This window comes from Cercospora beticola, chromosome 2, assembly GCF_033473495.1.
Source record: "Cercospora beticola chromosome 2, complete sequence".
In the NCBI taxonomy this organism is placed as follows: domain Eukaryota; kingdom Fungi; phylum Ascomycota; class Dothideomycetes; order Mycosphaerellales; family Mycosphaerellaceae; genus Cercospora; species Cercospora beticola.
Window position 1 is genome coordinate 230943 of NC_088936.1, and position 25286 is coordinate 256228.

Sequence of the window (25286 nt, forward strand, 5' to 3'; positions counted from 1 at the left end):
GCGACCCACTTTAATGCACCTAGTGCACTAGCGTAATGGTATTCATGTGACAGCCGCGCAGGTTGAAGCGAGTTGCATACCTGCAGCTCTAGCCCAGTGGAACGAATCGCCATCATGGCCGTCACGATCCAGCGACGAAGAGTTCCAGACTGCGAGGAAGCGCCCAGCAAAAGCTTCTACAGTACCGCCCGATCATGCGTTCAGGGGACATCCAATGCCTCCCAGTTAACTCGAGTCCCAGGATCCCGACCACTCGCCAGTTCGAGGCATTTTTCGTGAGTATGGGCTTGGTGAAGACATGCTGGCGACTGCCTCTTTCGCTGCTCATGATGGCCTGACCGCGACGCGTCTCCTGACGCGCGAGCTTCGACGTTCTCGCGAGTACACGCAGACGTAACACGCCGCGCACATACGCAACAGCAAAGTCCAACAACTTGCGATGATCAGGTCACGCCGAAGGACAAGGTCTGCACCATCGACCTGATCAAGCGCACATCCACGTCTCGGAAATCGCTCATCACGCGAAGCTGCAGCGCCAAAGAGGCCAGCGACACCTACCGCAACGAGGCTCGGGTCATCAAGAAGCGGATCAGGACAACCGTCTTGCGCCTACCAACTCACGAGACAACTGATGCTATAGCGTTTGGTGACAAGATGTTTGAGGCTTTGAAGCGAAGAATGATCCAGCTTCAGACGGAGAGGACGACACTGAGCCTTCATCGATGGCTCCTCCAGCGTGACGACGCTACTGAATCTCAACTCAAGATTGTCGAGAGCATGCCATAGCACGCCAGGACAATTCTCAGTTACCAGCTCATACAAGTCTTGAAGATGGAGCTGTCCACAATTGAGTCACCACCCACCCGCACGGCTTCCAATTTCCTGCGCGTACTTGGACGTTCAAGACCGAAGTGCTCGAAAAACTGCTCGGGCATTTCAGACAGGACGACTTTTACTTCACCGAACTCAGAGAACGAGAGCAGGAGGTCCAGATCAGCAAAGCGACTGGAGTGAGGATCTTGACTGTGCGAAAAGGGGGAACATGCAAAGGTCCGGATCGATCAATTGTTCGTCGCCTGGAAGATCTCGGCAGCTGGCCAAGTGTCAATTTTGGAGGATTCTTGAATATTCCTGAACAATGGGCACAGGAAGTCGCTGCAAACGCCAAGATCTTTCCTTTACCTGACGCATTCGTCGCTCCAGCCAAGTCGGCAAATCTGTTCGCAGAGGATACAGAGCGTCTCTTGATACAATTCAGCCATTCACTGACGCCTCTGAATCGCCAACCAGGAGGGTTCTACAACAGTTTGTTACCGCATGCCGAGAACCCCCAGCTTTTTCGACAATTGGGCACAAATGTACTGCACCTTCCAGCCAGCACCGGACCATTCTTTCTCGAGAGTCAAACGATGAACTAATTGCACATTTTGAAGCCGTACAAGTCTATGCCAATGACTTTTCTGACGAGACCAAAACGGTTTTGTATTCATTCAATGACGGGCTGCGAGAGATGATGCAGCGTCAAGCTACTCCAGCACAATTTTGCGGATCCACGCTGAGGTTGGTCATTGGCAAGGACATCACTCGAACCGACTATCTGGCTCAAACGTCTTTCATTGCTGGGGCAAGCCGCGTAGGTGTCCTTACCAAAGAGATTCTCGGCAGAATTGCAACCTCTGAAGCAAAGTCACAAGGACGCGGATAAGCTCACATTGCGTTCCAGGCGGACAATCCCCTCTGGTTGTTCAATGATCTTTGGCCATGGCTGTGGCATATCGACATCCTGCAGGCGATAATCTTCATATGAGCATATTTGCAGATCTTGAGGCCAATGAATTTCGAAGCCATCAGTCGGCCTGTCAGCAGCATCAGCTTCGCCAATTCTATGCACAGCAATGGCATCAGTTTGTCGAATCTCACTCCCGACGTTGAAAATGTAACCATCAATCTCTACGACGATAGTGCCAGTGATCGGCAAACACGAGAGGACCCTAGACAACAATGAACCACAAGATGCTAGACTCCAATGACATCTCACATGGCTCTATTATCGACAGAAAAGATCAAGCCGATCGGTCCACGGATGCAGACAACGGGCTTGAGGAAACGAGGCAGAGACACTCGAATGTGTGTCAAATGACCCTCGCTTCAGCTCAAATGAGTATCTTGATTGCGCCATTGTTTCTCACTATTGGCGATATCCTACAGAAAGCAGGCAATTGTGCTAGTGGATTCACGTTCATCCACTTGCTGTCGACTCACATATCGCTCCGAATCGCTTAGTCGATATCCATTCGTATACATCGAAGCAGCCAAGCATCACTATGGCTCAGCCCATTCGACTTCACGGGTGCAACATGAAAGACCGACGCTCTCAACTCTTCCGACAGAGATTAGGACTAGATCTGGAAGCTCACGATCCCACGACTGAGCAGCGAAATTGTGCAACGAGGGTGGATCTCTCGGCCGTCAGTATACGACATCGTGCCTAACTCTACTGAGGGGTTTCGCTGCATGCCACATGATGTGGAAACGATCGCCACTGGGAGCAGCCCTACTGCGCGAGAGCGTGTCACGTTCTGCCTGTCTCCGCTGGCAGGATTCACTGCAAGGCAACTGAGATGGGAATGAGAGCCAGCGAGAAGCATCCGTGTGGTTTGAGAGGGCGCCAGAAAGTCTTTGTCTCTGCCTCAGAGCATCCACTGGATGGCTCTCCGACCAGCAATGCCGGCTTACCGGAGGGAATTCGTTACCTGAGAGTGTGTCAAAGGGTGCTCTGTCTCTGCTGCAAGGATCCATGGGTGCCACCCTATATGACAACGCTGGCCAGCGAGAGCAACCATGTCACCTGAACGCCCGTCAGTCCTCCACACCGCGTCAAGGCTATCAATCATCAATTTAACGACTGGCGCGCCGAGTACAAAGGTCTTTGAAAGATTGTGCGAGAGTCCAAGAAGAGCATGGACAAGAAGCTCGCGGCGTATGAGAAGGATGTGAGAGCGTACGACCGACAGGGAAAAGAAGCAATCACAACACACTGCAAGGAGCTTCGCGAGTACGCGCAAAAGCAATCTGCAAACCTGGTCGCAAACGAAGAGTATCCCATCTTGGACACGCGTGACTGCCATGTGCCGACGCCTCCTTCATCTGACGTCTCCGATGTCGAGTTCTCTTCCGTGGCTGAGATCACCGATGATACCGACGACGAGAGCTGCGATAGCTCTGAGTCGATTATCAGCTCTGATGAAGAAGAGGAGGTCGAATTTGTCGATGGCGCATACCAGTTTCCCCATGGGTTCAAAGTGTTCGCTGGGCATCCTACCTACGAGCAGGTGGTCGAAGAGCTCGAACTCGTCAAGGACGGCAAGACCCCAATCTCAATCTTGGCAGTTCCCGACAACGTGCCTCTTGTTCAGATGCACAATCCAAAGCGCGCCTCATCTGCGTACAAGAACAGCCGCAAGGCGTTCATGACGCCTTGTCAGCTGAAGGGGCCTGATGACACTTTCATGCCGGACCTCGATCTGGCCAAGCAGGCGCGTCGCACTTGGGACGGCGCCAACCTCCGGTTGTCATTGAACAGCAAAGCGCTCTCACCGTCACTGCGCCTCACTATCAGCTGTTATCGCAACAAGGAGGATCCGGCCGCAACTGCATTCGTCGACTTCTATTTTGCAGAGATCCATCGTCGAGATCCTAGTGCTGTGGGTGGCAAATACAACAATGTCCGTGGCGTGACCGATGTCACCTACGCCTTCTCCGACGATGGCAAATCTTGCGACATCGCGTGGACATCGTATGCCGGTGTGCCTACGAATCCGCCTTTTGTTTCGACGCGCAACAACTTCAAGGTGCGACCTTCAGAGACTAAGCTGATCGACGAGCTTCTGGGCCTGGCGAACCCTGACGACAGCGGTGCACTCATCCAGCTGCGTGTACCACTATCGGATGAGGAGCAGACGGCACGCAACACAGGCACCATAGACGATTTCAAGCCTGGCTCATTTTTGCTGTCACTTCCTGGTGCGCGCAATGTCGGCAAGACCCAGCTTCGGCCTATATAACATCCACGCGGAAGTTTAGCCATCGGCGAAGCCATCAGATGCTATGTCTTCCGATCTACTTCACCCGTGTAAGAGATCTTCTGGCCATCCTCGTGTTCAGGCCAGCAATAAGATTCCTCCCAAGCTCCTTATCAAGCAGGGGCATCCGTTCTAACCGCTGCGAGCAACCTCGGTGTGGGTCGATGAGCGTCAGGCAGAGTACCTTGGCTATGGATCACACATCCAGCAACTCGAAACAGATAACATACTGAAAGCGTTGCATCGAAACGCCCACCATGGCCGGATCATCGCCAACCAGGACCAAGTCTTTGTTGCGGTGAAGTGGTCGACTCGGCCCCAACTCGGGTTCTCGAGCGAAGTCTTTCGCGTCGGCGAGGACACAGATGTGTCCCTCACCATCTTTTCTGAGATCTCGGAGTTCCCTTTCAATGCCGAGTGCCTTGTGATTGCCAACACCTGCGGTCTCGATCTGGGCCAATGCAATGTGCTTTTGCTAGTGCAGAACCGGGACAGAGCGTATTTCAAAGCTCTGCCAGCTGTGTGGTCCGCATTTTCCCCCTTAGCACATGCTGGCCATCCAGTGCTGTGCCAGCTGGAGCCTTTACGAGCGATTGACTATCAAGGCACTCTCTTACCAGCAGCGTCATCTCTTCCTGCGGACCACAAATTGCAGATCTGCTGCATAAGACCTCAGCGTGCAGTCGATGCGATCGAATCGCTACCAATTGCAGAGCGCCACGCTGGTGTTGCTGCACACCACCAGGGGTAGCAAGCTCCGTGGCCGAGGAAAGAGGACGATTTTGCACACTCGTGCACGATGAGCATATCGGCCTGCATCTTCGACTGGAAATAGCATTGAGGTGTGCATCAAAACAGAGACAAGGCCAAGTGGATGGGCCAGTGGGATCAACGAGCAGTCTCTTATTTCAAGATCTATCAGCCATGGCGTGTGCTGATTGCATCCCTCTAATATCTGAGCACTGCGTCGCTGCTTATATTTATAGATGGCTGAATGTTAGCCCGGTTTGAATTGTAGATAAAGACATTCAGCTGAGTAGGGTGAATGGTACCTAACAGTCGCTGCTTGAAGGAAGGCCCTAAGACTTGACGTTCTGTAATGGCTCCTACTGTGCACAGGAATAAGCTATTGAGACATGCCGGAAAAGGCAAGAAGTGAAATTACTTGGAATACAACACGGCGTTACATTTTCTTGCTGAGCATCTAGCTCCCCAATAAATCATTTTCCCGATCTCCCATTCTCCTCAGCAGTGCCGTCCATTATGCGCTGGTACTTGCTGGTCTCCTCACCCGCTTCGCTGCCGCTGGGCCTTCTGCGTTTCTTGCTCTCCACGTTTTTGATCTCCTTCGGCAGATTAAGTTCTACCAGCCATGGTAAATGCTGATCGCCCTCCTCCGACCCCTCAAACGCAGCGTTCACGAACAAAGTTTGCTCTCCTTTCCGGATCTCCGTCGATACACCACAGCTACCTCGTGCTTCGTACTCCGACCTCTTGGCTGTTTTTCGCGCGATGTCGTCTTCAGAGTCAAATTTACCCTTGCGAAGTGTTGCTAGACTCTCGATCAACTCAGACTCATCTTGATCGATGTCTGTAAAATGTGAAGGCTCCTCGGATAATTCGCTTCGCCATGTCACTTTCTTCGCACCCCAGGCTTCGTGTATGTGGCCGAAGCAGTGCACTCTGGGCTTTGCTCGTGCTATGGCGGCGAATAAGCTCGCGCTTCCAGCCCGTGTGCGAGAGTCGGTATAATCTAGGACGCCTTTTGCTGGTCCGTGCGTTACAGCGATGTCAACTGTCTCCGGAATATCCCACTTGTGTTCCTGTGCCGGGTCGCGGGGATTGTAGGTGGAACCCCAACCAGTGCTCACTGATGCTGTATATGGGCTCGCATACACTGTCAGTCTGGCGCCGTTCTTGAGTGTGAGAGAATGAGTACCTTCCGTCAGGTAGACGATGCCAGCTTCTCGAACATCTGCTGCCTCAAAAAGGCGACGAGCGGCTCCCAGCTCGCCGTAGGTCCTGCTCATCAGATCAGAGTCGATCGAGGGATCGGCCTCAGCAAGGTGGCGCTCGTACGCTCTGTCGTCCAGGGTGAAGTCGTGGTTGCCTGCGATCACGAGCTTGAGTGGCGCGTCTATGCCTTTCAGTAGCTGTATGGCCGCCACGAATTCGTCCAACTTCGATTCTTCTGTGAGGTCGCCGCAGTGTATGGCTACATCTGCGCTGGTGGTGACAATTCGCTTGAGCGCATCTCCGTGCGTGTCGGACAGGATCAGGATGCGAGTGTTGACAAGAGATGCCATGGTCGTCGGTCGGTGTCGAGAGAGTATGTGTCGAAAGTGTTGTAAGTGAAGCAATCTCAGATCTTGTGATGTGCGCGAGTGGGTGTGAGTGATGGGAACGGACTTGTAGAGGGAGAGTAGTAGTATATGTAGTTCATGCCCCTCACAGGAATTTTCATTACCTTTACGTGGAATGAGGAGGGTCCTGGTGAATAAGGTTCAAGGTGTCCTCGAGAACCATTCGTAAGGTCTGAGGCCGTGCAGCTCGCTGCTCGAACTGCGCATGGGCATACCTGGGCTAGGATATCCACGATCGACATGATGTGAGTGGTCTCGTTACTAGAGGTCGGAGGTAGACCGTGAGCAAAGCAAAGTGGAAGTGAAGAGTGACATGAGAACCGGTGTCCGACATGCTGTGCTTCACATTTGTCCTCACGAAGTCCACCGGGCAGCTGTGCGAACAGATGGTCTTCGGAGGATCACTGCGGCCTCACTTTTTCGTCCGAATATTGAGACACTGTCATGTCTGCATGTCTTGATGCTCGAGCGATTCCAATGAAGATGACAGCTTGCTCTCGGCAGCATGTGAGTGGATCACTCCTGTAGTGGGCCTTCATATCGTAGTCGCCATTGCTGCGTCTGTCATGTTCCAAGCTTCGAGCCTTCTCTGATGCAGCGGTTGCCAGGTGACACGTATATGCTGCTGCTGCTGTGCAGCTTAGCTGCATGAATTGATTTGAGTCTTCATCTTTCCTGTGCAGCTGCCCTTGTCTCTGCTCACATACATCCAGGAAAGCTATTCTGAGTATTAAAAGCAAGTTCAAGGGAGCCGTCCTCTTGCTTGAGAGTGTGCCAAGTTGTCTCCTCTTCCGGAGAGATACTTGTCCTGGATGCCGCCAAGGGTGGGGATGCGGACCATTGCAACGAGGCCTTTCGCCGGAGAAGAGGTCAAACGACCTTGTCTCTGCCTAACGGACTCACCAGCTGCCATCCAGAGCGAGGATCACCGGCAACAAGAGCAGTCTTCTCACCCGAGAGGATGTTAATTAGTGACTGTCTCTGTTAAAAAAGATGTACTGAATGTCACTCTGCGTGGAAATGGTGGCCTGCTGTTCCATCACTGTCATCGAAACCACGACAGATAACTTCTTGGACTTCATTAGACCCCCGCAAGATGCTCCAACAGAGCATGTACCGATACTGGCGGCCGCACCGGGCGAGATTACGGACGAAATGGAGCTGGTGGCATTGTGGAAGCCGCAGTCCAAGGATGATCCAACAGAGAGGCTTCTCAACAGTCTTGCAACGTCGATATGTTACCGCAGATGCTACATCGAGACCGAAGATGGGCTACTTCCCTACGCACCAGACTTCGCTTTTGGTGGCAACAAGACCAACGTCTTTGTCCAGTTTGTAAAAGTGCTGTACGCACCTGTCGTTCGCCTGCACGCGCAATGCCGCAACGACGCAACGAGACCACGCGACCAACCATCGTCTTGGAACTTCACTTCGCGAACGACTCCAAGCATCCCGGCCGTGGAGTAAAAGACCTTTCGATCGCAGATATCCCAGACCCAGAAACTGGCTTAACAGCAATGTCCTGGACATCTGCATACGCCACCATCGTGTCAGACTTGCAAAAGACAGGCAGGTATGCTCCGAATATGATCGAAGAAGAGACAAGATCTTGAAGATGTTCTGGAGATTTCTCGAGCCCAAGAAAGACCACAGAATCACTCTCCATATGTGCAACTTCTCGCCTCCGACAAAAGCAGAGAAGGCATCAGTCGGTGTCTTTGGCAAGCTTCTACGCGGCAAAAAGAAGAACGGCGATGACCACGAGGCGGAGTTCAAAGTTGAGCACAAGGTGGACCCCCATTGGCAGGCTGTCCGAGCACTCCTGCCTGGAGGTTCAGGTCACCTGCTCAGCTCTTTGTACACGCTCGAGTATCCATTTCTCCGTACGCAGCAAGGCGACATGATGATCTCGCCGAATGCCATGCCGGGTAGAGGGTTACTGATGGAGAAGTGCTATCCGCTGATGGAGATGCTCACGGAGGACACTTTCGCATCCATTGAGGAAGCTGAGGGGCAATTTGGCTGGCGTGCCGAGATGTAGTTTACTGAGCTGCTCCAGGCCTCCAAGAAACTTTGCGCAGTCCCGCACTTTATCGTGCTCTTCGGTACTGGCGAGCTCGTCGTAGCCGCGATCAGGTTCGAAAATTTCAGCAAGCTCGAAGCTCACAACAACGAAGCGGTCCTTCGTCTAGGCAACTTGACCAATGTGACCATGACGTACACTGTCAAGACGACGTCTGGTGCAAAGGGAAACTTCACGAGAGAGTTGCGAGGCTTCGTTACGGACAGGCTGATGGGCCACCTGCCCGCTGCAGATGCGTACGCTATCGTCACTTCCCATTCCGTAGACGACTTGAGACGAGACACCATCAAAGTCGAGGATATTGGGACGCGGTTTCGCAAGACACCTCTTCGCGTCGATTGTAACGTTGAGGTCATGGACAGCACGTACAAAAGCCAGACTCTTACGGCGAAGGCTTTACTTGCAGATCTCGCATCGAAGTGGATGGGCACCATCCTGAGTCAGAAGCCTTGGGTGGAAGACCTGCACAACAGAGTCGACATAGCCACTGCGTGGATCTCAAAGCTGGACGAGACCTGCGATCACGATCCCTAGAAGGCAGCCGTCGAGTCGGCTTGAGGGAAGATCTGTTGACCTGGAGAGCATGGAATGCCGAGCAGCTGCAGGCACTGCGACTCTTTCGAAAGGAACCCGGCGGACTGGTGTGTATCCTCGGCATCGCAGGAATCGGCAAGACGTTGCTACAGTAAGAACTTGCTAGGTTCTTCGACCGACTGCGTCTCCACGTGCTGTGTCTGACACCCACCAACGCAAATACCGGCGATTTTGCTCTCAAGCTCTCAGCAGCGGCGCCCAATATTGAACACGGCCGCCTCTACCCAGTACGAGCTGATCGCCCTGCGAAAGGCATGGCCACCGGTGGTGAGAAGGTTGGTCCGCAGCCGCAGAGAGAAAGGCTTCTTGAGTACGGTATTGCATTGACTAAGTACCAGGCAGCGAACGAGCATCATGCTAGTGCCGTGTCCGTGCCCTTGGATTTCAGGCGAAAGTCATTGAGCAAGCAGTTTCTGGTGTCAACATTGGCAAGCTGGTCATTCCATTCTCGGACAAGACCAAGCCCGAGACAGGTCGAAGCCAGAGTGACTCGAGCAGAGCCATCCCAGAGTCCAGACCTGTGGATATGTTGGCTGAATTGTGGCGCTATCTCCAGAACGATGAGAGTGGCATCTTTGATTGGGACGACGCCGACCATCGACGAATGTACCGATTCTCCACAAGGCGTGTTACTCTTGGATCATTGCGCAGACTCGCGTCGTTGTGACCACAACCAACAACAGCCGCGCGGCCTCTTTCCGTAAGGTGTGAACAGATGGACCCGAACCATGAAGGGGCGTTAACATCATCATTGATGAAGCAGCCAGAGACCTTGAGATCAACCTCTACATTGCGCTGGTCGAACAGGAGCGAGCAGTAGAGGCCGCGGATGTGATCCTCGTGGGCGATGACAGGCGGTTGGCCCTGGCCAACTTGAATGGCTCTTGATACTGTATTCATTGGCATATATCCGCCTCGCTCCAATTGTCGGAGACTTTCAATGGCACCCTGCTGAGCTCCGGTCCAGATGGTGCCGCTGAGATCGTTCTGAGACGTGAGCGCATCTCGCAGTAGAGCCTGCTTCTCTCCAGAAAATGTGGGATGTCTCTGCTCTCTAGTTTGACGAAGTGGCACGGCAGTGCGACGGTTGAAACGCGAACACGTGTTCCTTCTGCCTGAGCCGGCATTGTCTCTGATAAATTTGGAGCGTGAGAGCTAACTCGCAGGCAAAGAGGCCTCACGAAGGGCAGGTGGGAGGTTAGAGATCGATGCGTGACCTGGTTTCATGGCCGTTTGATCGGCATTTTCACACATATCTGCATGCATCTATGGGTCCGCATTCGCTAAATCGGATTTGTATCTCTCCTGCAAGAACGTTAGCGAAGCGCCTCATCGCGCTTCAAGTCTTCACATGTCATCACTTACCTTCGCCCTCTGCTGACTCTCCTTGAAATCCACATGCGGAGCTGGATACCCCAACTTCTCAAACTCCTCTTTACTCAACCGATTATAAGGATCAAAGATATCCTTCCCTTTCAATTCTTTCAACTCCGGCACCCACTTCCGAATGTAATCTCCCTCCTTATCACATTTCTCCGCCTGCACAACCGGATTGAAAATCGTATAACTCGGCTCCCAACCTTGGGTATTATTCGACAGATCCCAATCAATCAAGGTCTCGGCAAAATACCTCTCACCTCGGCGATAGTCAATCAGCATATTCGCGCGAAGATACGAACTCGTGTTCATACGCAACCGGTTATGCATATACTTTTCATGCTTGAGCTGACGCATTCCAGCGTCAACAAAAGGCATTCCTGTAGTCCCTTCTTCCCATTTCTTGTACCCTTCGTCATCATCTTCCCATTGCACGAAATCGAATTTCAGATTTTGAGGCAAATTCATGTTTCCGTGAGGTGTGATGACTGTGATGTGGCGATAGAATTCTCGGAAGACAAGTTCGCGAACCCAGGAATCGATGCCTCGATCGCCTTCGTCGAAGTGTGCGCCATCGTTGGCTTTCTTGGCGTGGTCTAGGATTTCACGGATGCTGATAACGCCTGCGGCGATGTAGGGTGAAAGGCGGGATGAGGGGTCGAGTGCTGGTTCGGAGCGGTGGGCAGCGTAGGTTTTCACTTTTTTGTCGAGGAAGTGTTGTAGTCTTTCGATTCCGGCTTGGTGGCCGGCGGGCCAGAGTTTTCGTACTCGTTTCTTTTCTTCATCGTTTTCGAATTGCTTGTTTGGTTGTGGAGCGGGGATTTTGTTGTCGAATAGCTTGGAAAGATGTTTCTTCGCGGAAGCATCGTTACCCTCGACTTCGCCAGCTAGATCAAGAAGGCTTGGGTCGCTCTTCGTTTCGCTCAGCCACGCTTTGTGGTAGGGTGTGAACACTTTCATAGGACCACCCCCGCTACCAGTCAACTCCCCTGGGACTACAACAGTCTGGTCATGGAAGAGTTCGAAGCCAATGCTCTCGTCTTTCAACTTCTCGGCCAGGTCAATATCGCGGCGGAGCTCGTCCACTTCGTATTCAAAATTGGCGTATACATGCGATATATCGTTCTCTTTCACAAATTCGAACACAGTATCTGTTTTCTGACTTCGCTCGTCTGCAGTCAAGATTGCCAGAGGAACATTCTTCTCAGCAAGCTCTTTCTGTAGCAAAGACAAGGACTCAAGGATGAAGTCTGTCCTCGCCGGCGATGTGCCATGCCATTCCAGATCTTTCGGACTGTGCAGATAGGCTGTGATGAGACTGCCGCCGTCTTTCGCTTTCTCCGACGCTGCATACAATGCCTTGTTGTCTTGCACGCGCAGATCTTTGCTTCGGAACCAGTGGAGCACATTCTTGGGCTTTGAGTCGGACGATGTGTCTTCGAGAATGGAGGCGAGCTTCTCGAAAGGAGGATGAGCGTCGACTTTCTTCGCGACTTTCGTGGAAGGATGTTTGAGGCCGTCCATGTTGTCGCTCGATTCGGAGCGCGCATGCTTTTTGGACGCCATTTTGGAGTACTGTAGTGAGTAGCAATAGTGCGATGGTCGAAATGAAGAGACTCTAGGTGTTCTGAGGGATGCTATTGCTGCCACGAGTGGTCGCTGGTATAGGAGAAGAGGCATGAGAGAGGGACAAAAGATACTTGACCTGCCAGCCATTGGCAATCCAGCCAACTAAGACCGATGTCATCGCGCCTGAGAGCTGCAGAGCAGCAGCTTCAGAGCTGAGGAGTGGGTTCAACGATCGTAGATGATGCAGATGGTTCCTGCACACGCGATCGCGCTAAGATCTGGTCGATGTTTGGAAGTGAAGACGTCACAACTGGTCGGAGCTTTTTGGGGCTTGGCAGAGATGTGGACATCACCGTCGAAGTTGTTCCTGTCTCCGTCTACACTTTTTGCTTCGAGGCTGTACTATGGCGGATACGACCCTGGGGCTGCAGTCAGAAAGGTACTCATGCTTATGGTCAACGACCAATCGGCCATGCCTCCAGATCCACCAGAAAATCGCAAGCTTTTCTGGAACCCGAAATGCCTGGGCTGCCCGATACCTTCTTTACAGCCAATACATGAATTTTCTCCCCAGCCTGGGATCTCTGCAGAGTTGGACTAAATGACAGAGGAGCATTAGAAGCGTCTAAAGCACCCCGGGATTTCGAGAGACTCCGCCTACGAAAGCTCTTCGAGAAATGGTCTTCAAACTGGACTCTGCTATCATATTCCAGTCGGACAGGAACAGTTGTATATTAACGAGAAGCTCCTGGCGTCCGTTCGAGCATTTTGTTCGGGGCTCCTCATCCGAAGTCGTTACCAGAGGTCACAAATTTGCAGTACGGATGGTAAGTTCAGGCAGAGTCAGGCAGAACTGCTTGCGTGCCCTGCCATGCTCTGGGGTCACTGCTATCTTGCAAATCAGAAGTCATTAAATCGGAGGTTGCAGAGAGAGGGAAGCGAGAATTTCGCGCTCCAGCGTGGCTTGTTGTGTACGACGGCTGTCAGTCTGGACTAATCCCGTGAACATATCTCATTGATGGCGCCAAGTAGCTCTCAGAAGGCCGGATGAGCCAGACCGATATGTGGTAGTCTCCTTGGCACTACCGAGCACTTACTGCAAAATAGCTGAAGAGCTGCAACGTGTCACCCATGAATTCGGGCTCATGCGGTGTGTTCACAAAAAATCCCGTTCATCTCTCATTTCCCATCTTTCCACCCGGACACACAAATTTCAGCCTCAATAACGACAGTACAATGGCACCTCCCCAGCAGATTTGTCTATTGAGCCTACCAACAGAGATTCGATGTCTGATCTACCAACAAATCCTCGTGCTCGACATGAACTGCAATCTGTTCCAATACAGGCGCGGGGACCAGAGTTGGAGGAAAGATGGACACGTTCAACGCATCAAGCGACGGTCATACGTCAAGTTGTCAATCCCTTGGACTAACATGCGACTGGCCTGCAAGACCATCTACTACGAACTCACGGATTTCATGCGCACTGGGTCCGCGCTGAATAAGCTCGAAAACAGCACGTGGAAGCTGGACATGCCTCTTCTCCGATTTCCTACAAGGCTCCGCTGGACTCGTGATGATCACTTCGCACAGCTGGTATGGCAGCGTCTACCATGCGCCGCTGACACTGTGCGTTCGCTCCATCTCACAATTCGCATACCAAAAGAGCGCCAGACCGGTCGACCCAACCTATGGCGCGAAAATTACACCGCACCTCGATTACAATTCGAGCTTTACCAGACCATCAATCACATACTCCACTATGGCCCTCTGATGGGCGTCGGTTCGCGACTTGCCGAGCCAATCCATGTCGAGACAGTAAGAATCGAAGTCGACTTCGAAGCGGATAATTCCTCTTCGGAAGTAAACGATATTGCGTACTGGTCCGAGCAAGATCGAAAAGATAGCATAGACGATCTGTACGCCCAGGTCGTACAATGGTGTTTCAGGGGCGCGGGATACTGGCTTATCGACAAATTTGAGATCGTAACTGAATTTGGAACATCGGACGTGCGGGTCTCTAGGGTCCAGCTCGAGCAGTCTCAGCGTCGGCCTGGATCGTAGGAACGGGATCCGCGTTGGAGCTGGGGTATGTCGGTCGTCAGTGACAGGAACGCACGAGATCGTCAAAAGGCAGAAGGCGATCTGTCTACTATCAGGATGCTGGAGCTGACAACAAGCATGACCCCCGGTTCGTCCAGGAGGACAGAGCAAAGTGTATCGCGGAATTCGCCATCACGGCTTGGGTCGTGATTGAGATGTGGGTGAGGGCATCATATTGGCAGTTCCCATTTGCTACATATTCTGCTTGCTGTGGACGGAGCAACGTACAGCTCTCAAATTGATGTGTATCACCATACGAAATGTGCATTCGGCCACAGGATGAAACTTTCAAAACTGGTCCACTAGCAGGCGCCGGCATCCGACTGTGTCAACATCTCCACATTATTGCCTTCGTTGTCTTTGCCTTCATTCTGCGCCTTCCTCATCGCATCGGCAACATACCACCTGGTGCAGATGGCCAGCACAATAGCCATCAAGAAAGCGTCGAAAACGTAAATAGGCCATTCGTTCATGAGAAGGTATGCGTCGGCTACAATTTGTCAGTCACCTTCTCACAGAGATCTTTTGGGCACAACTTACGACCCATGGCATACTCGATGACCCTGAACAGGTTTCTGACTGTGATGAGGACGCTGACCACGTACAACATCTGCAGGTAGATCAACCAGTTGAACGATGTCATCTCATCTTCCTCGGAGCCTCTCATTTGTTTCTGCCATATCGCAGCAACAACCATAAAGAATGCAAAGATCACCACCTGCAAGCACAAGCCTGTAAGAATGACTCCTTTTCCAAGATCCAAAGAGGTCTGGGTATCGGCCCCAGCAAGGATGCCTCCCCCGGCACCTTGAATGACGAAGCAAAGTACGTCTCCGCCGACGAAGATTTTCGTGACCCAGTTGATGCGGATGATCGAATGGTGGGTGGCGTTCGTTGCTCGCATGATGCGAGCGAGAAACATGTAGACCGAGGCGGCGAATAGAATTGGTGCGAGCAGGATGAACAGTGTCTGGATGATGTAGAGGATAAGGACATCCGGTTTGGAGTTCCCGAGGCCACGACATAGGTAGCCGATGACTTCCACTGGGAGTTGTTAGCATTATGGCACTAAGGCACGGCGTGGTTGGACGAAGTGAGAAACGATGACTAGATTTGTGAACATGGTTCCGAGGTTATACTTACGGAGAGCTCCCAGGCCAAAGGGGATGCAGAACCATGTGCGAGTTCTGAAGGTTTGAAAGAAATGCATCACACCCAAGATCGCGAATATGGCAACGAAGATACCCGCTGCAGCCACAGAGGGCTCATAATCGTAGTAGGACTCTTTCTCGGCCATTTCGATGTAGTGCGGTATCGAGGAGGGCAATCCGTAATTCGTGTATCGTTTCAACAGACGACGAGAGAGATGCAAGAGACAAAGCTAGGAATGGGAGGCGGTAGAGGTTTGGAGTGTTGTACATCTTGAGGTTGCAGATACTTGTGCTGGATGAAATACCAATGGTTGTCGGCTGTGCAGACAATCAATAAGGCTATGCATATTATGAACGAGTACGCTGTCTTGCCAAGGACTAATGAAACCCGTCGTGTTCCTTAAGTCATCCCTGCACAACCAGAATATTGCCAAGACATTAAACGGCGAAGAACGAGAACGGGAACGGGCATGCTAATATTACAAGAATGAGTGCGTAGCTATATTTTCTGAACGAGGCGAAGCTATACTATGTCTCATCTAGCCACATATACGAAATATGCGAACGGCGCCATCAATCCGAACAAAGAACATCGACTTTGATAGGCTCACCCAGTCAGGCTGGCCTGCTCATTTGCTTGAAACTCCTGCGAACACAAACCAACACGAGATCGACTCCAATCTGCCACATACGCCCACTTGTCGTTGTGGACAAGTATCAGTTTCGAGACCTGCTCTACCAGACCGCGTGCAGAGAACTCAGCCCACCACATACCACGCATCCGATCTAGCAGCACACCCCATTGCATGAAAATCACAAGTGCGAGATCATCTCCTTCTCTCAAGAGCTGGAAGAATTTGGGTCGAATTCTGATGACCCACGGAATGATGAACCTGATTCCTTGCACAGAAGTCTCAAGCATATCCATCGCATGTGCGAGAACAGCGCGTGTTTCCCCATCCTTCTCCGTATTCGCATGCCGCAAGTCCTCCATGAAGGGAAGCTGGAATGGCTTTGAAGCAATTGGACAATCTGCATCAAGCGTGCTGGCCATCGGACCCTGTATGATCCAATCTCGACTTACAGCGAGAACAGACGTGAGCCCGTGGAGAAAGCTGCTTAGTTCCAGCATCGCGTCCATTGTGGCTTGGAAACTCTGATGGTGGTCATCCCCAAGGAAAGGCGACACGATGGTACAGATCAAAAGGATTGTGGACGAGATGAAGATGGCGTCGCATGTCGCCGGAGACAGTGTATCGATCGCTCTTCTCAGGCCACCGACAGCCCTGTGTTGATAGTCCCGCGCGACGTCGGTATACTCATGGACTATGTCGGAACGCTCGGGTGAGCTGGCGATTTGTGCTGCCGTGAGAGCAAAAACCGCTTCCAGGAGATATTCGTGCTGTAATGCGATTTCGATGATGTGATCTTTCACAGGGTTGCTAATCTCGCGAGAAAAGCTGTCGCACGTGCTTCGAGACCAATGATGCATGAGACGCAGTTCGCGGCGTCTTATTATCGCCGCTGGAGATCCCACCGAGGTGGGGATTGAGCGATTCTTGTTGACAGCTGCTGCCATGCAAGGGACTGTGGTGATACTGTCCTCCATATTGGCCGATGCGGAGGGCACGATCATCTGCATAGAATGCTCCTCCAGTCGCTTAAGCATCGCAAGTCGCTTCCCATATGAGCATGGTAGCCCGCGCCCGATACATCGTGAACATCGAGGGACCGCCTCATCGCATTTCATCCGCCCTTGTCTGCATTGATCGCATCCGTAGCGTGACTTCTTGTGCGACCGCCTGACTGGCATTGCGTCTGGGAGGGGCGACGAATCGTTAACGGCCGGGATAGATGAGCGACTGCGTTTACGTGAGAAGTATACCGAAGGTGAGATTGGGCACGAAGAACAAGCAAGTTAGAGAGAGTTGAAAAGAGACCAGCATGAACAAGAGGTGCGCCACCACGACCATGGTGGTCTAAGCCTCGAACTACACAACTGCCAAGTGCAGAGACCAGGGTTTTGGCTGAACCCGGAAACTGAAAGTACGCACACGTGTGATTGACTAATCTTCAGACTGCACAGCCAGTCGAGGATTGAAAGCCAATGGAACGCCCGCTGGGCTCATCTTTTGCAACTTTGCAACAATTTTTCCTGCTGCTTCTTCAGTGATTTCAGTGTCAACTGGCGACCATCCAAGCTCGACTGGTAGTCTTTGATTCCCTAACGCCATTCGTAAGAGTGGAGCTCGATGGCAAGGTTGGAACTCATGTGCAAAACATCGACGTGTAGACTTACTGAAAAAGTACTCGTAGTACGCCCTATTTGCGACAGGATCTTCCGGCGTTCCCGCGGTGTCTTTGTTCCACACCAGCAGCATCATAGCATTCTCACCCAAGATGACAGGAACCTGACTCCATGTGATCGCGAACAGATCATTGTCTTTGCTCATTTCGAGAGCATGCCGGGCTCTTGCGTTCGCCATCGACTCAATCGTTATCTGGGTGTCGTTTCCAAAATAGGACAGCAAGTTGTTGAAAGTACCGTTGTCAAAAGAATTAGTCCGATCGAAAACAGCATCCTTCCGCGAAAGAGAACCATCGTGTTCAATAAAATTGTGTACGTGGAGCATGTCGAGGTCGAGAAACTGGTAAGATGTTAGCTCGGAGAAAGAGAAAACGTTGGAAAGATAGGTTTACGCTGGCATTGAACATAGGATTGACGGGTACGGCGCGCGAGAACGCTCCCTGCGTGAGTGAAGGGGCAATGTTCAAGGCATCTTTGAAGGCTTTTGTCAAGGCATCGAGAGTTATGTTGCGCCCGTCGTGCGGAATGAAGCCATGGTTCGCCAGAGTGTTCAGAGTTGGGCAAGGAGAGCGTACTGCGCTTCGTCAGCCGGGCCTTGAAAGAAGGTATGTTCCTTTGTATGCATACCATCGCATTCACCGGGCGGCTGCCAGGTGAAGTGATTTGGGTGTAGAGCGGGTCTATGCGCCTCCATGTCCGGATGGTAGACTTCTCTCGGGCCCTCACGAGAAAACAAAAGATCCGGATAGCCCACAATGAGCAATGGGAAGGATGCTAAAGCGATGAGAAGGGGGTGCATGGCGAACGTGTTCGGCCAGTGTTTCCAGACGAGATAGCAGTAGAGAATGGCAATTCCAGAGATGGCCACTATCGTGGAAGAGATATATGGAGTGCCTGCGCCATGTAGCAGCTGGTGTATAATCCTTCAGCGGCGATTTGGAATCCGCCTCTGTCCAGTAGCGCATTCTCGATTACGCGGTTTGTTCTCCGTATCCGTTCCCGTATCCGTTCTGCCATTCGCTGAGGCTCATTTCGTTCCCTGTTCAAAACTAGCCTCAAGCGTGCATGACGTCGAACAGTACACCAGGAAGTCGTGAGCGCAGTGATTATGCATGGATGCTGCAAAAGCACAATTATACGATGGCACTCAACCGTGGAGATTCAGTTAGTAGGTCGCATGTAGGCTGGGCTGGGCCTGGTTGTTCTCTGCACCGTTACAACGGCACCCAGATGCGAAGGGGCAGATCTGCCGAGGCGGCTTGAAGAAACCGGCTTCCGCGTGAGATCGCGCACAATTTTCAATATGCTTGCATTGACCACTGCCTCTGTGCCTTTTGGTCGCCTTCTCCAGTGACAGAGCCTACGACCTTGCCACGCTCAAAATGCGAACAGCCACGATGAGCCTCGAGGACACGTGTAGACCAGGAGCAATTCGACACGGGATCCTGGGTGATGACAGCTTTCGTAGGCATACCGCTGGTGCACCGTTTGAGGCATACTCTTCAGATTCCGAATGGATAAGCTCGCTAACTGAGGAGAATTGCTGTATTGTCGCGGCACTTGTTTATAGCCTCCCTTGTCCACACTTCTAATCTAGACCAACACTTTTGACGTGGTTAGTGAGAGCTTGATGGTGAAGAGCCGGAGAGTACGAACCCGCCTCAGAATTGTTGTCCCTGTCAAGGATTCAAACTGCTGTCGGCGTCGCTGGCAGCAGGTCGCAAACAAAGCTGCTCGAAAAAGCAATGCAGTCGATGCACAGCTGTGGTGCTTCGAATGTGTTTGCCGATGATTTGTACAGGTGAGGTCAGCGGGCAGGTTGAGTGCCGTTGCGTTGACGTTCATGCCGGCAAGAACCAGCTCTTCAACGTCACCTCATCACCGTAGACTGCCAGCAGACCACTGACACCACAAACAACGCATTGGCTCTGTCAAGGTATATATTCTCAAGATATGCACGACAGCAAGATATACACCAGCCGTCGGCATTTCCTGCTAGACTTCAGATTGCGACAAGTATGTTCTGCAAGCTGCCCAGAATTCCACTTCTCAAGACGCGCGCCGCTGCGCAGTGAACCGCAAGCAGCCAATAACCGCAGTGAAACCAGGAGTACGTTGATATACCGCGTCGTCATTTAGTTAATCTTGATGTACAGCTGCCGAACTCGCATCTCGATATGGCTAGGAAAGCCGTCTGGTTCTTCCGGACGGCGCCCAGCTGTCTTTGCGCCATCTCCGTGGAATGCTTCCAGCCAACAAATGCCAGCTCCAAGCGGCATGAAATATGCAGTAGTCGCCTTGGCATCCTGACCTCGCCTCTTGCATAGGCTCTTCGGACATCTGGACTGTGTCTTTTTGTGCTTTGCAGATATCTTCCCAGGGCGGGACCAAGCGGTATTGCCTTCTCACGATACATGCAGGCGACTGCGTTGTCGTAGATTTGCGGCGACACTCGTGCTAGCTTCCTTGTGCGCTGTATCTGGAATTACGCGATATCCCCGACCAGCACGAACATAAGGCAGCACTCTCACGCGCGACATGTCGGTCTTCGCGTCCCAGACATCGAATCGTTGTGGGACTATCGCGCCGTGCTTCGCGTAGTGCATCGCGTTGCACGGTCTCGATCATGCTCAGCTCGGACAGCATAATTGTTGGGAAGCACAGAACGAAGCTGGTCCATGAGAAGCTCTACCCGAACCCGGCAAGTATCTTGATGCAAGAAGCATGCTGATGTTCCTCCGCAGAGGTTCTGTTCAGTGCTGCCAAGTCTCATCACGGCCCGCAGAAAGCCAAGCCGAGCCTGGAGCTGGAACCCGATGTATCGACTCTCTGCCTCATCAACAAAGACGAGCAACACGACCAGACTTCTCACAAGCTGGCGGCGCTCTAAATACAGCCGCGCAAAGTGCCCGAAAGCCTGCCATCCCGGGACAACTCTCCGCTGATCAAAGCCCTCTCGCCAGACGATTTATCTCTACCTCCCAGGAAGCTGCATGACGATAGACGTTATATACACGTTTAAATCATGGTTCCGCATCGTACACCCAATAGGGTTGCGTCGGAAATTCTGAGGCGGGTTCGTACTCTCCGGTTCTCCACCATCAAGCTCTCACTAACCATGTCAAAAGTGTTGGTCTAGTGGTATGATTCTCGCTTAGGGCTCACCCTGAGACAATCTGCGAGAGGTCCCCGGTTCAATCCCGGGATACCGCGTAAGTAATGTGCCTGTGAAGTGAATAGGACATGAACTAACATCGTACGATAGCCTCTATCTGACTTTCCAGTCTTTTTGCTTTCTTTTTTGTTCAGAACAGTCTTGAGGACTCAGCATACGTTTTGCACGACTGCAAACGCTCATCTTCGAAGACTTACGATATGTTTTGCAGGGCTGAAAGTGCTGGTGCACTGGAGTTTTCATTGGGGCAGTATTTGACGCAATATTGTTCACAAAACGAAACTTCAGCGCCGAGCTGCCAGAGAACTTCACAATACACAAATTTGCTCACTCATGGTTTGAACAGATCTTCCATCATTCCTACAAGTACTACGAGGCTTGGTGTGCGCAGGATGTTGTCTTTTGAGCTTTCAGCCGGAATGCCAAGACTGGTCCGTGCGCTTGCACTATGAAGTGAACTACAACACGATGGGCGACAATGACCGCATGTATACTCCAACCAACATTCTTGTGTAAGACGAGAGACATTGAACAGGACTTGGCTAGGAGCAATGAGAATCCGCCCATGTTTGCACAGCGAGAAGCGCCGGTCGAATGTCTTGGCATTCTGCTCAGGGCATGCTGGTCGACACACTCGCTACTCTCAATAGACGTCAACCTTCGAGACTTGACTTCACGTCGTGAGACAAATACTGCAACATCTTTGAGTTTGGTTCACGCAATCCCCCAACGCTCATCATCAAAGTTCTCATGACAGGCGAAGCAAGAGTCTATACCACGCGGCGTGCAGCATACCATGAGGAATGCCGCGAGCGATGGAGCCAGCGCGAAGTCCAGTACTGTCACTATACAGCATATCATCGCCCTTCGACAACAGCACTCTGACGCTGAGTTTCAGCGCAGCTCAAAGTTTGCTTGCCTTTGATGAGCGCATGCAGTCAAATTTGATTGCCAATTCGACCGAGATTACGGATTCGACTACTCGCAGAGCAGCCAGTCTACCAGTGTGACTTGTTGCCACCAATCTCTCGAGGGTCCGATGCGGCCTACCGAAAGGAGAGATCCTAAGTCCCTAGCTACCTAGACTACTACTACGACAATGTCACAGTATACAAACCCGACAGAGCTAGGCAACGCCTTGCATACAGTCAGAACAATGAGAGCATGGTGCCCACGCGACCTCCACAAGCCTCACGCTAGATGATGCTCCTTGCATTCAGCCCAGGCCCTCATCAAGTCGTGTCATCATCGTAGATGCGTGCGGTGGTGCTGCTGTCCTACGAGGTGCAGCCGTACCACCGCAGAGATGCACATCGGCCCCGCGATCTGCGGTCGTGGAAGATTGGAGGAAGACGCAGCCTGTCAGAACGCGGCGGAGCTGATGTAAATAGCGTTTTGCGGGCCGCGCTAAACCCTGTTGAGCCATTTCCCAACTTCGTCCGCGGCCAAGACCTGCAACCTCACCCAGGATAGCAGTAAATATTCTCTGTTTCGGGCGAGGCTTCCAGCGTGCGCCAGCATGATGGATTCGATCGCTTGCGTGCGGCGGTCATACGCCGAAGGTTCTGACTTTGATTTCGGAAGCAACCCTGCGATCCATGAGCGGCGCTTCTCATATACACGGCTGCCGGCTGGCTGGTCGCCAAAGACGCCTTGCGTCCTTCCCACGCTCCACAGCACACTCGCTCGCTCGTATGCAGTAATCGCTAATCAATATGTCACAAACTCCCAGGTCGACGGTTGGGACCGTCAAGTCCTGGAACAGTCGCTATTCAGGATGGACTGATGATTCCTACGCCATGCAAAACAGAGGAATGGAGGAGGTAGAACGAGCAAAGCTGCGACCACCACGAACTTCGAACGAGGACTTTCCATGGTTATCATCAGAATTCGAGCCCATCAAAGCGGTGCAAGATGCGAGAACAGGAACGCCGCCGCAATGGTTTCGAGAAGGGCAAAACGCAAACCGGAACATCTCGACACGTTCGGGAAAATCAATACAATCGGGACGAACAGGGAGAAGCGGTGCACGCGATAGTATTGTCGACTTGCATTTGATTGTGTCCGATCTCGATTACTACGCCGGTGCCGTACACGATTATCAGGCAGACGAGGAAGCCAACTTCGAGGACGATCTCAAAGGATGGGATGAAGAACAAGCGTCTGGCGACTGGCCACTCTCCGATGGCGATGAAGGCAGCACATTCGGTCAGATCCAAATCATTCGAGATGCATCACGGATGGGCAGGAACGGCACTGTCAAGCGCGGTGGTTCACAGAAGCAGGGCAAAGGCGAGAAAGATCACAATCTCGTCACTTGGGATGGACCGGACGACCCAACGAATCCGAAGAACTGGTCAAAACGCAAGCGATGGGCGGCTACAATCACAGTATCGCTCTTCACATTCATCTCACCGGTATCGAGTTCCATGGTCGCACCAGCTCTGGCTCAAGTACGACAAGACCTCAACATGAACAGCATGTTCTTAGCGGAACTCTCGCTCTCAGTGTTCATTCTCGGCTTCGCATTGGGGCCTTTGTTTCTTGGACCGCTGTCAGAACTTTTCGGGCGACGAATCGTGCTACTACTCAGCAATGTATTCTACTTTGCTTTCAACCTGGCCTGCGGCTTTGCAAACAACACTGGCGAGCTTGTCGCATTTCGATTCTTCGCCGGTCTCGGTGGCTCCGCGCCTTTGGGTATTGGTGGTGGTGTTCTTGCAGATCTCTGGCTTCCCACAGAACGTGGTAGAGCGATGGCTCTGTACTCTCTCGCACCTCTTCTCGGTCCAGCAATCGGTCCTATTGCTGGAGGTTTCGTCTCAGAATATTCTACATGGAGATGGGTCTTCTGGTCCACTTCAATCATGGCTTTTTTCGTCGAGATTCTCGGGTTCTTCTTCTTGCAGGAGACATACGCCGCTACAGTTCTGGCCAAGAAGAAGCGCAGACTGATTAAGCTCACCGATAACAAGGACCTACACACCGAATTCGACAACCCATCGCGCAGTTTCGCAAACCATCTCGGCGTTGCGCTCAAGCGACCTTTCATCCTGCTCTTCACTCAGCCCATTGTCCAGGTCCTGGCTCTCTACATCGGCTACGTATACGGAGTACTTTACCTCGTGCTCGCATCTTTCCCGGCAGTATGGCGGACTCAATACAACGAAAGCGTCAGCATCGGCGGCCTAAACTACATCTCACTAGGTCTCGGCTTCTTGATCGGAACACAAATCGCTGCAAAATTCGCAGACAGAATCTACAAGAGACTAAAGGCCAAAAACAACGACATCGGCAGATCCGAGTTCCGCGTACCATTGATGTTCCCAGGTGCAGCGATGGTGCCAATCGGACTACTGATCTACGGCTGGAGCGCCCAATTCAGAGTCCACTGGATTGTGCCAAATATTGGAACGGCGATTTTTGCAGCTGGAAACCAACTTGTTTTCCAGAACTGTCAAACTTACCTCGTCGATGCGTACACGAGGTATGCAGCATCTGCGATCGCCGCAACGGCAGTTTTGCGATCTTTGGGAGGTTTCGGATTTCCGTTGTTCGCAAGTGCAATGTACAGCGGCCTTGGCTATGGCTGGGGCAACACCACTCTGGCATTCATCGGCATTGCAGTCGGCATTCCTTCGCCATTCATCCTATGGTGGTTCGGAGAAGCGTTGCGGAAGAAGAGTACTTTCGCTGCAGGATAAGCGGAAGCGACGAGAAAAGACACATTTGTTCGGACTTGATGTACAGCCGCAGACGTTCCCAGAATGTCACGAAAGCTATTCGTTTTTAATTTGCTACAGAGGGAGTTGTGACAGGATCTCTCTTATTTCGTACGAGTGTTTTTGTTTCTGGAGAAAGAAAGCAGGGTATAGATAACGTCCACATTTGCATGAGATACCACATGAGTATGAAACTTCTAATGTTTTCCAACATGCAAGAATACTTGCGCAACAATATCATTGCACTGCCGGAGGTAGAGTGATGTCTCGGAAGAGGTTGAAATGTCTCACTCAGACTGCGGTAAGCCACTCCGGCTTCCTTCGATTGTTGGAGCCGTGACACATGCTGTAACGTGTAAACTAGGCAAGCGTGTAAACTATAATTGTTCACTCGGGTCGTTGTTAGGCATCGATGGGCGACCTTGCAGCGGCCTTTTTACCTATCGTGGCACTATCTTCGCAGAGACATATCGTGATCGAAAAGCCGGTCCGCAAGGCGGAAGTCAGGCAGCCGAGCTACATGCAGTAATCTATCGGAGTGAGCGAAGGCCAACGTCAGGAACATTGTCATAGATCGACTGGCCTGGACCAGTGCCATCGGGGACTGCAGTGACGCTACATTGTCATTGCACGTGGAGAAATGGTCTACGCTCGTAGTCACGCTTCGTGGAGATCATGTTGATACGTAGTGCGTCGGAAAGAATGTTTCAGGTATTCGTAAATTGCATCTGCTGCACGTTGCGTATCAATCTTGCAAGA

General features: G+C 52.0%; 13 protein-coding genes and 1 non-coding gene across 14 annotated transcripts; 9 read left to right on the forward strand and 5 right to left on the reverse strand.

Moving 5' to 3' along the window:
- Positions 1-194: 194 nt before the first annotated feature.
- Positions 195-786, forward strand: RHO25_002244 (uncharacterized protein; the record flags this gene model as incomplete). Its single annotated transcript, XM_065602206.1, has 2 exons — positions 195-275; positions 421-786. 2 exons carry the CDS (start codon positions 195-197, stop codon positions 784-786), a joined length of 447 nt encoding a protein of 148 aa, XP_065458278.1.
- Positions 787-2960: 2174 nt separating this feature from the next.
- RHO25_002245 (uncharacterized protein) lies at positions 2961-4064 on the forward strand (the record flags this gene model as incomplete). The annotated part of the gene is made up of 1 exon (XM_023594885.1): positions 2961-4064. One exon carries the CDS (start codon positions 2961-2963, stop codon positions 4062-4064), a length of 1104 nt encoding a protein of 367 aa, XP_023459072.1.
- Positions 4065-5302: 1238 nt separating this feature from the next.
- On the reverse strand, positions 5303-6388 carry RHO25_002246 (uncharacterized protein; the record flags this gene model as incomplete). The annotated part of the gene is made up of 1 exon (XM_023594884.1): positions 5303-6388. One exon carries the CDS (start codon positions 6386-6388, stop codon positions 5303-5305), a length of 1086 nt encoding a protein of 361 aa, XP_023459075.1.
- A 1077-nt stretch (positions 6389-7465) lies between these two features.
- RHO25_002247 (uncharacterized protein) lies at positions 7466-7912 on the forward strand (the record flags this gene model as incomplete). Its single annotated transcript, XM_065602207.1, has 1 exon — positions 7466-7912. The coding sequence occupies one exon, from the start codon at positions 7466-7468 to the stop codon at positions 7910-7912; it is 447 nt and encodes a 148-aa protein (XP_065458279.1).
- A 148-nt stretch (positions 7913-8060) lies between these two features.
- RHO25_002248 (uncharacterized protein) lies at positions 8061-8486 on the forward strand (the record flags this gene model as incomplete). The annotated part of the gene is made up of 1 exon (XM_065602208.1): positions 8061-8486. The coding sequence occupies one exon, from the start codon at positions 8061-8063 to the stop codon at positions 8484-8486; it is 426 nt and encodes a 141-aa protein (XP_065458280.1).
- A 171-nt stretch (positions 8487-8657) lies between these two features.
- Positions 8658-9062, forward strand: RHO25_002249 (uncharacterized protein; the record flags this gene model as incomplete). The annotated part of the gene is made up of 1 exon (XM_065602209.1): positions 8658-9062. One exon carries the CDS (start codon positions 8658-8660, stop codon positions 9060-9062), a length of 405 nt encoding a protein of 134 aa, XP_065458281.1.
- A 54-nt stretch (positions 9063-9116) lies between these two features.
- On the forward strand, positions 9117-10010 carry RHO25_002250 (uncharacterized protein; the record flags this gene model as incomplete). The annotated part of the gene is made up of 5 exons (XM_065602210.1): positions 9117-9169; positions 9229-9397; positions 9511-9728; positions 9806-9822; positions 9886-10010. 5 exons carry the CDS (start codon positions 9117-9119, stop codon positions 10008-10010), a joined length of 582 nt encoding a protein of 193 aa, XP_065458282.1.
- Positions 10011-10388: 378 nt separating this feature from the next.
- Positions 10389-12065, reverse strand: RHO25_002251 (uncharacterized protein; the record flags this gene model as incomplete). Its single annotated transcript, XM_023594883.2, has 2 exons — positions 10389-10427; positions 10488-12065. The coding sequence occupies 2 exons, from the start codon at positions 12063-12065 to the stop codon at positions 10389-10391; spliced, it is 1617 nt and encodes a 538-aa protein (XP_023459074.2).
- A 1239-nt stretch (positions 12066-13304) lies between these two features.
- RHO25_002252 (uncharacterized protein) lies at positions 13305-14132 on the forward strand (the record flags this gene model as incomplete). Its single annotated transcript, XM_065602211.1, has 1 exon — positions 13305-14132. One exon carries the CDS (start codon positions 13305-13307, stop codon positions 14130-14132), a length of 828 nt encoding a protein of 275 aa, XP_065458283.1.
- Positions 14133-14473: 341 nt separating this feature from the next.
- RHO25_002253 (uncharacterized protein) lies at positions 14474-15468 on the reverse strand (the record flags this gene model as incomplete). Its single annotated transcript, XM_023594882.1, has 3 exons — positions 14474-14661; positions 14712-15215; positions 15315-15468. The coding sequence occupies 3 exons, from the start codon at positions 15466-15468 to the stop codon at positions 14474-14476; spliced, it is 846 nt and encodes a 281-aa protein (XP_023460209.1).
- Positions 15469-15929: 461 nt separating this feature from the next.
- On the reverse strand, positions 15930-16931 carry RHO25_002254 (uncharacterized protein; the record flags this gene model as incomplete). The annotated part of the gene is made up of 1 exon (XM_065602212.1): positions 15930-16931. The coding sequence occupies one exon, from the start codon at positions 16929-16931 to the stop codon at positions 15930-15932; it is 1002 nt and encodes a 333-aa protein (XP_065458284.1).
- Positions 16932-17388: 457 nt separating this feature from the next.
- RHO25_002255 (uncharacterized protein) lies at positions 17389-18429 on the reverse strand (the record flags this gene model as incomplete). The annotated part of the gene is made up of 4 exons (XM_023594881.1): positions 17389-17546; positions 17622-17970; positions 18023-18204; positions 18258-18429. 4 exons carry the CDS (start codon positions 18427-18429, stop codon positions 17389-17391), a joined length of 861 nt encoding a protein of 286 aa, XP_023460210.1.
- Positions 18430-20757: 2328 nt separating this feature from the next.
- On the forward strand, positions 20758-20841 carry RHO25_002256. The gene has a single exon. It is a non-coding gene; the product is annotated as a tRNA-Pro (tRNA).
- Positions 20842-22520: 1679 nt separating this feature from the next.
- Positions 22521-24509, forward strand: RHO25_002257 (uncharacterized protein; the record flags this gene model as incomplete). The annotated part of the gene is made up of 1 exon (XM_023594880.2): positions 22521-24509. One exon carries the CDS (start codon positions 22521-22523, stop codon positions 24507-24509), a length of 1989 nt encoding a protein of 662 aa, XP_023460213.1.
- Positions 24510-25286: the final 777 nt, after the last annotated feature.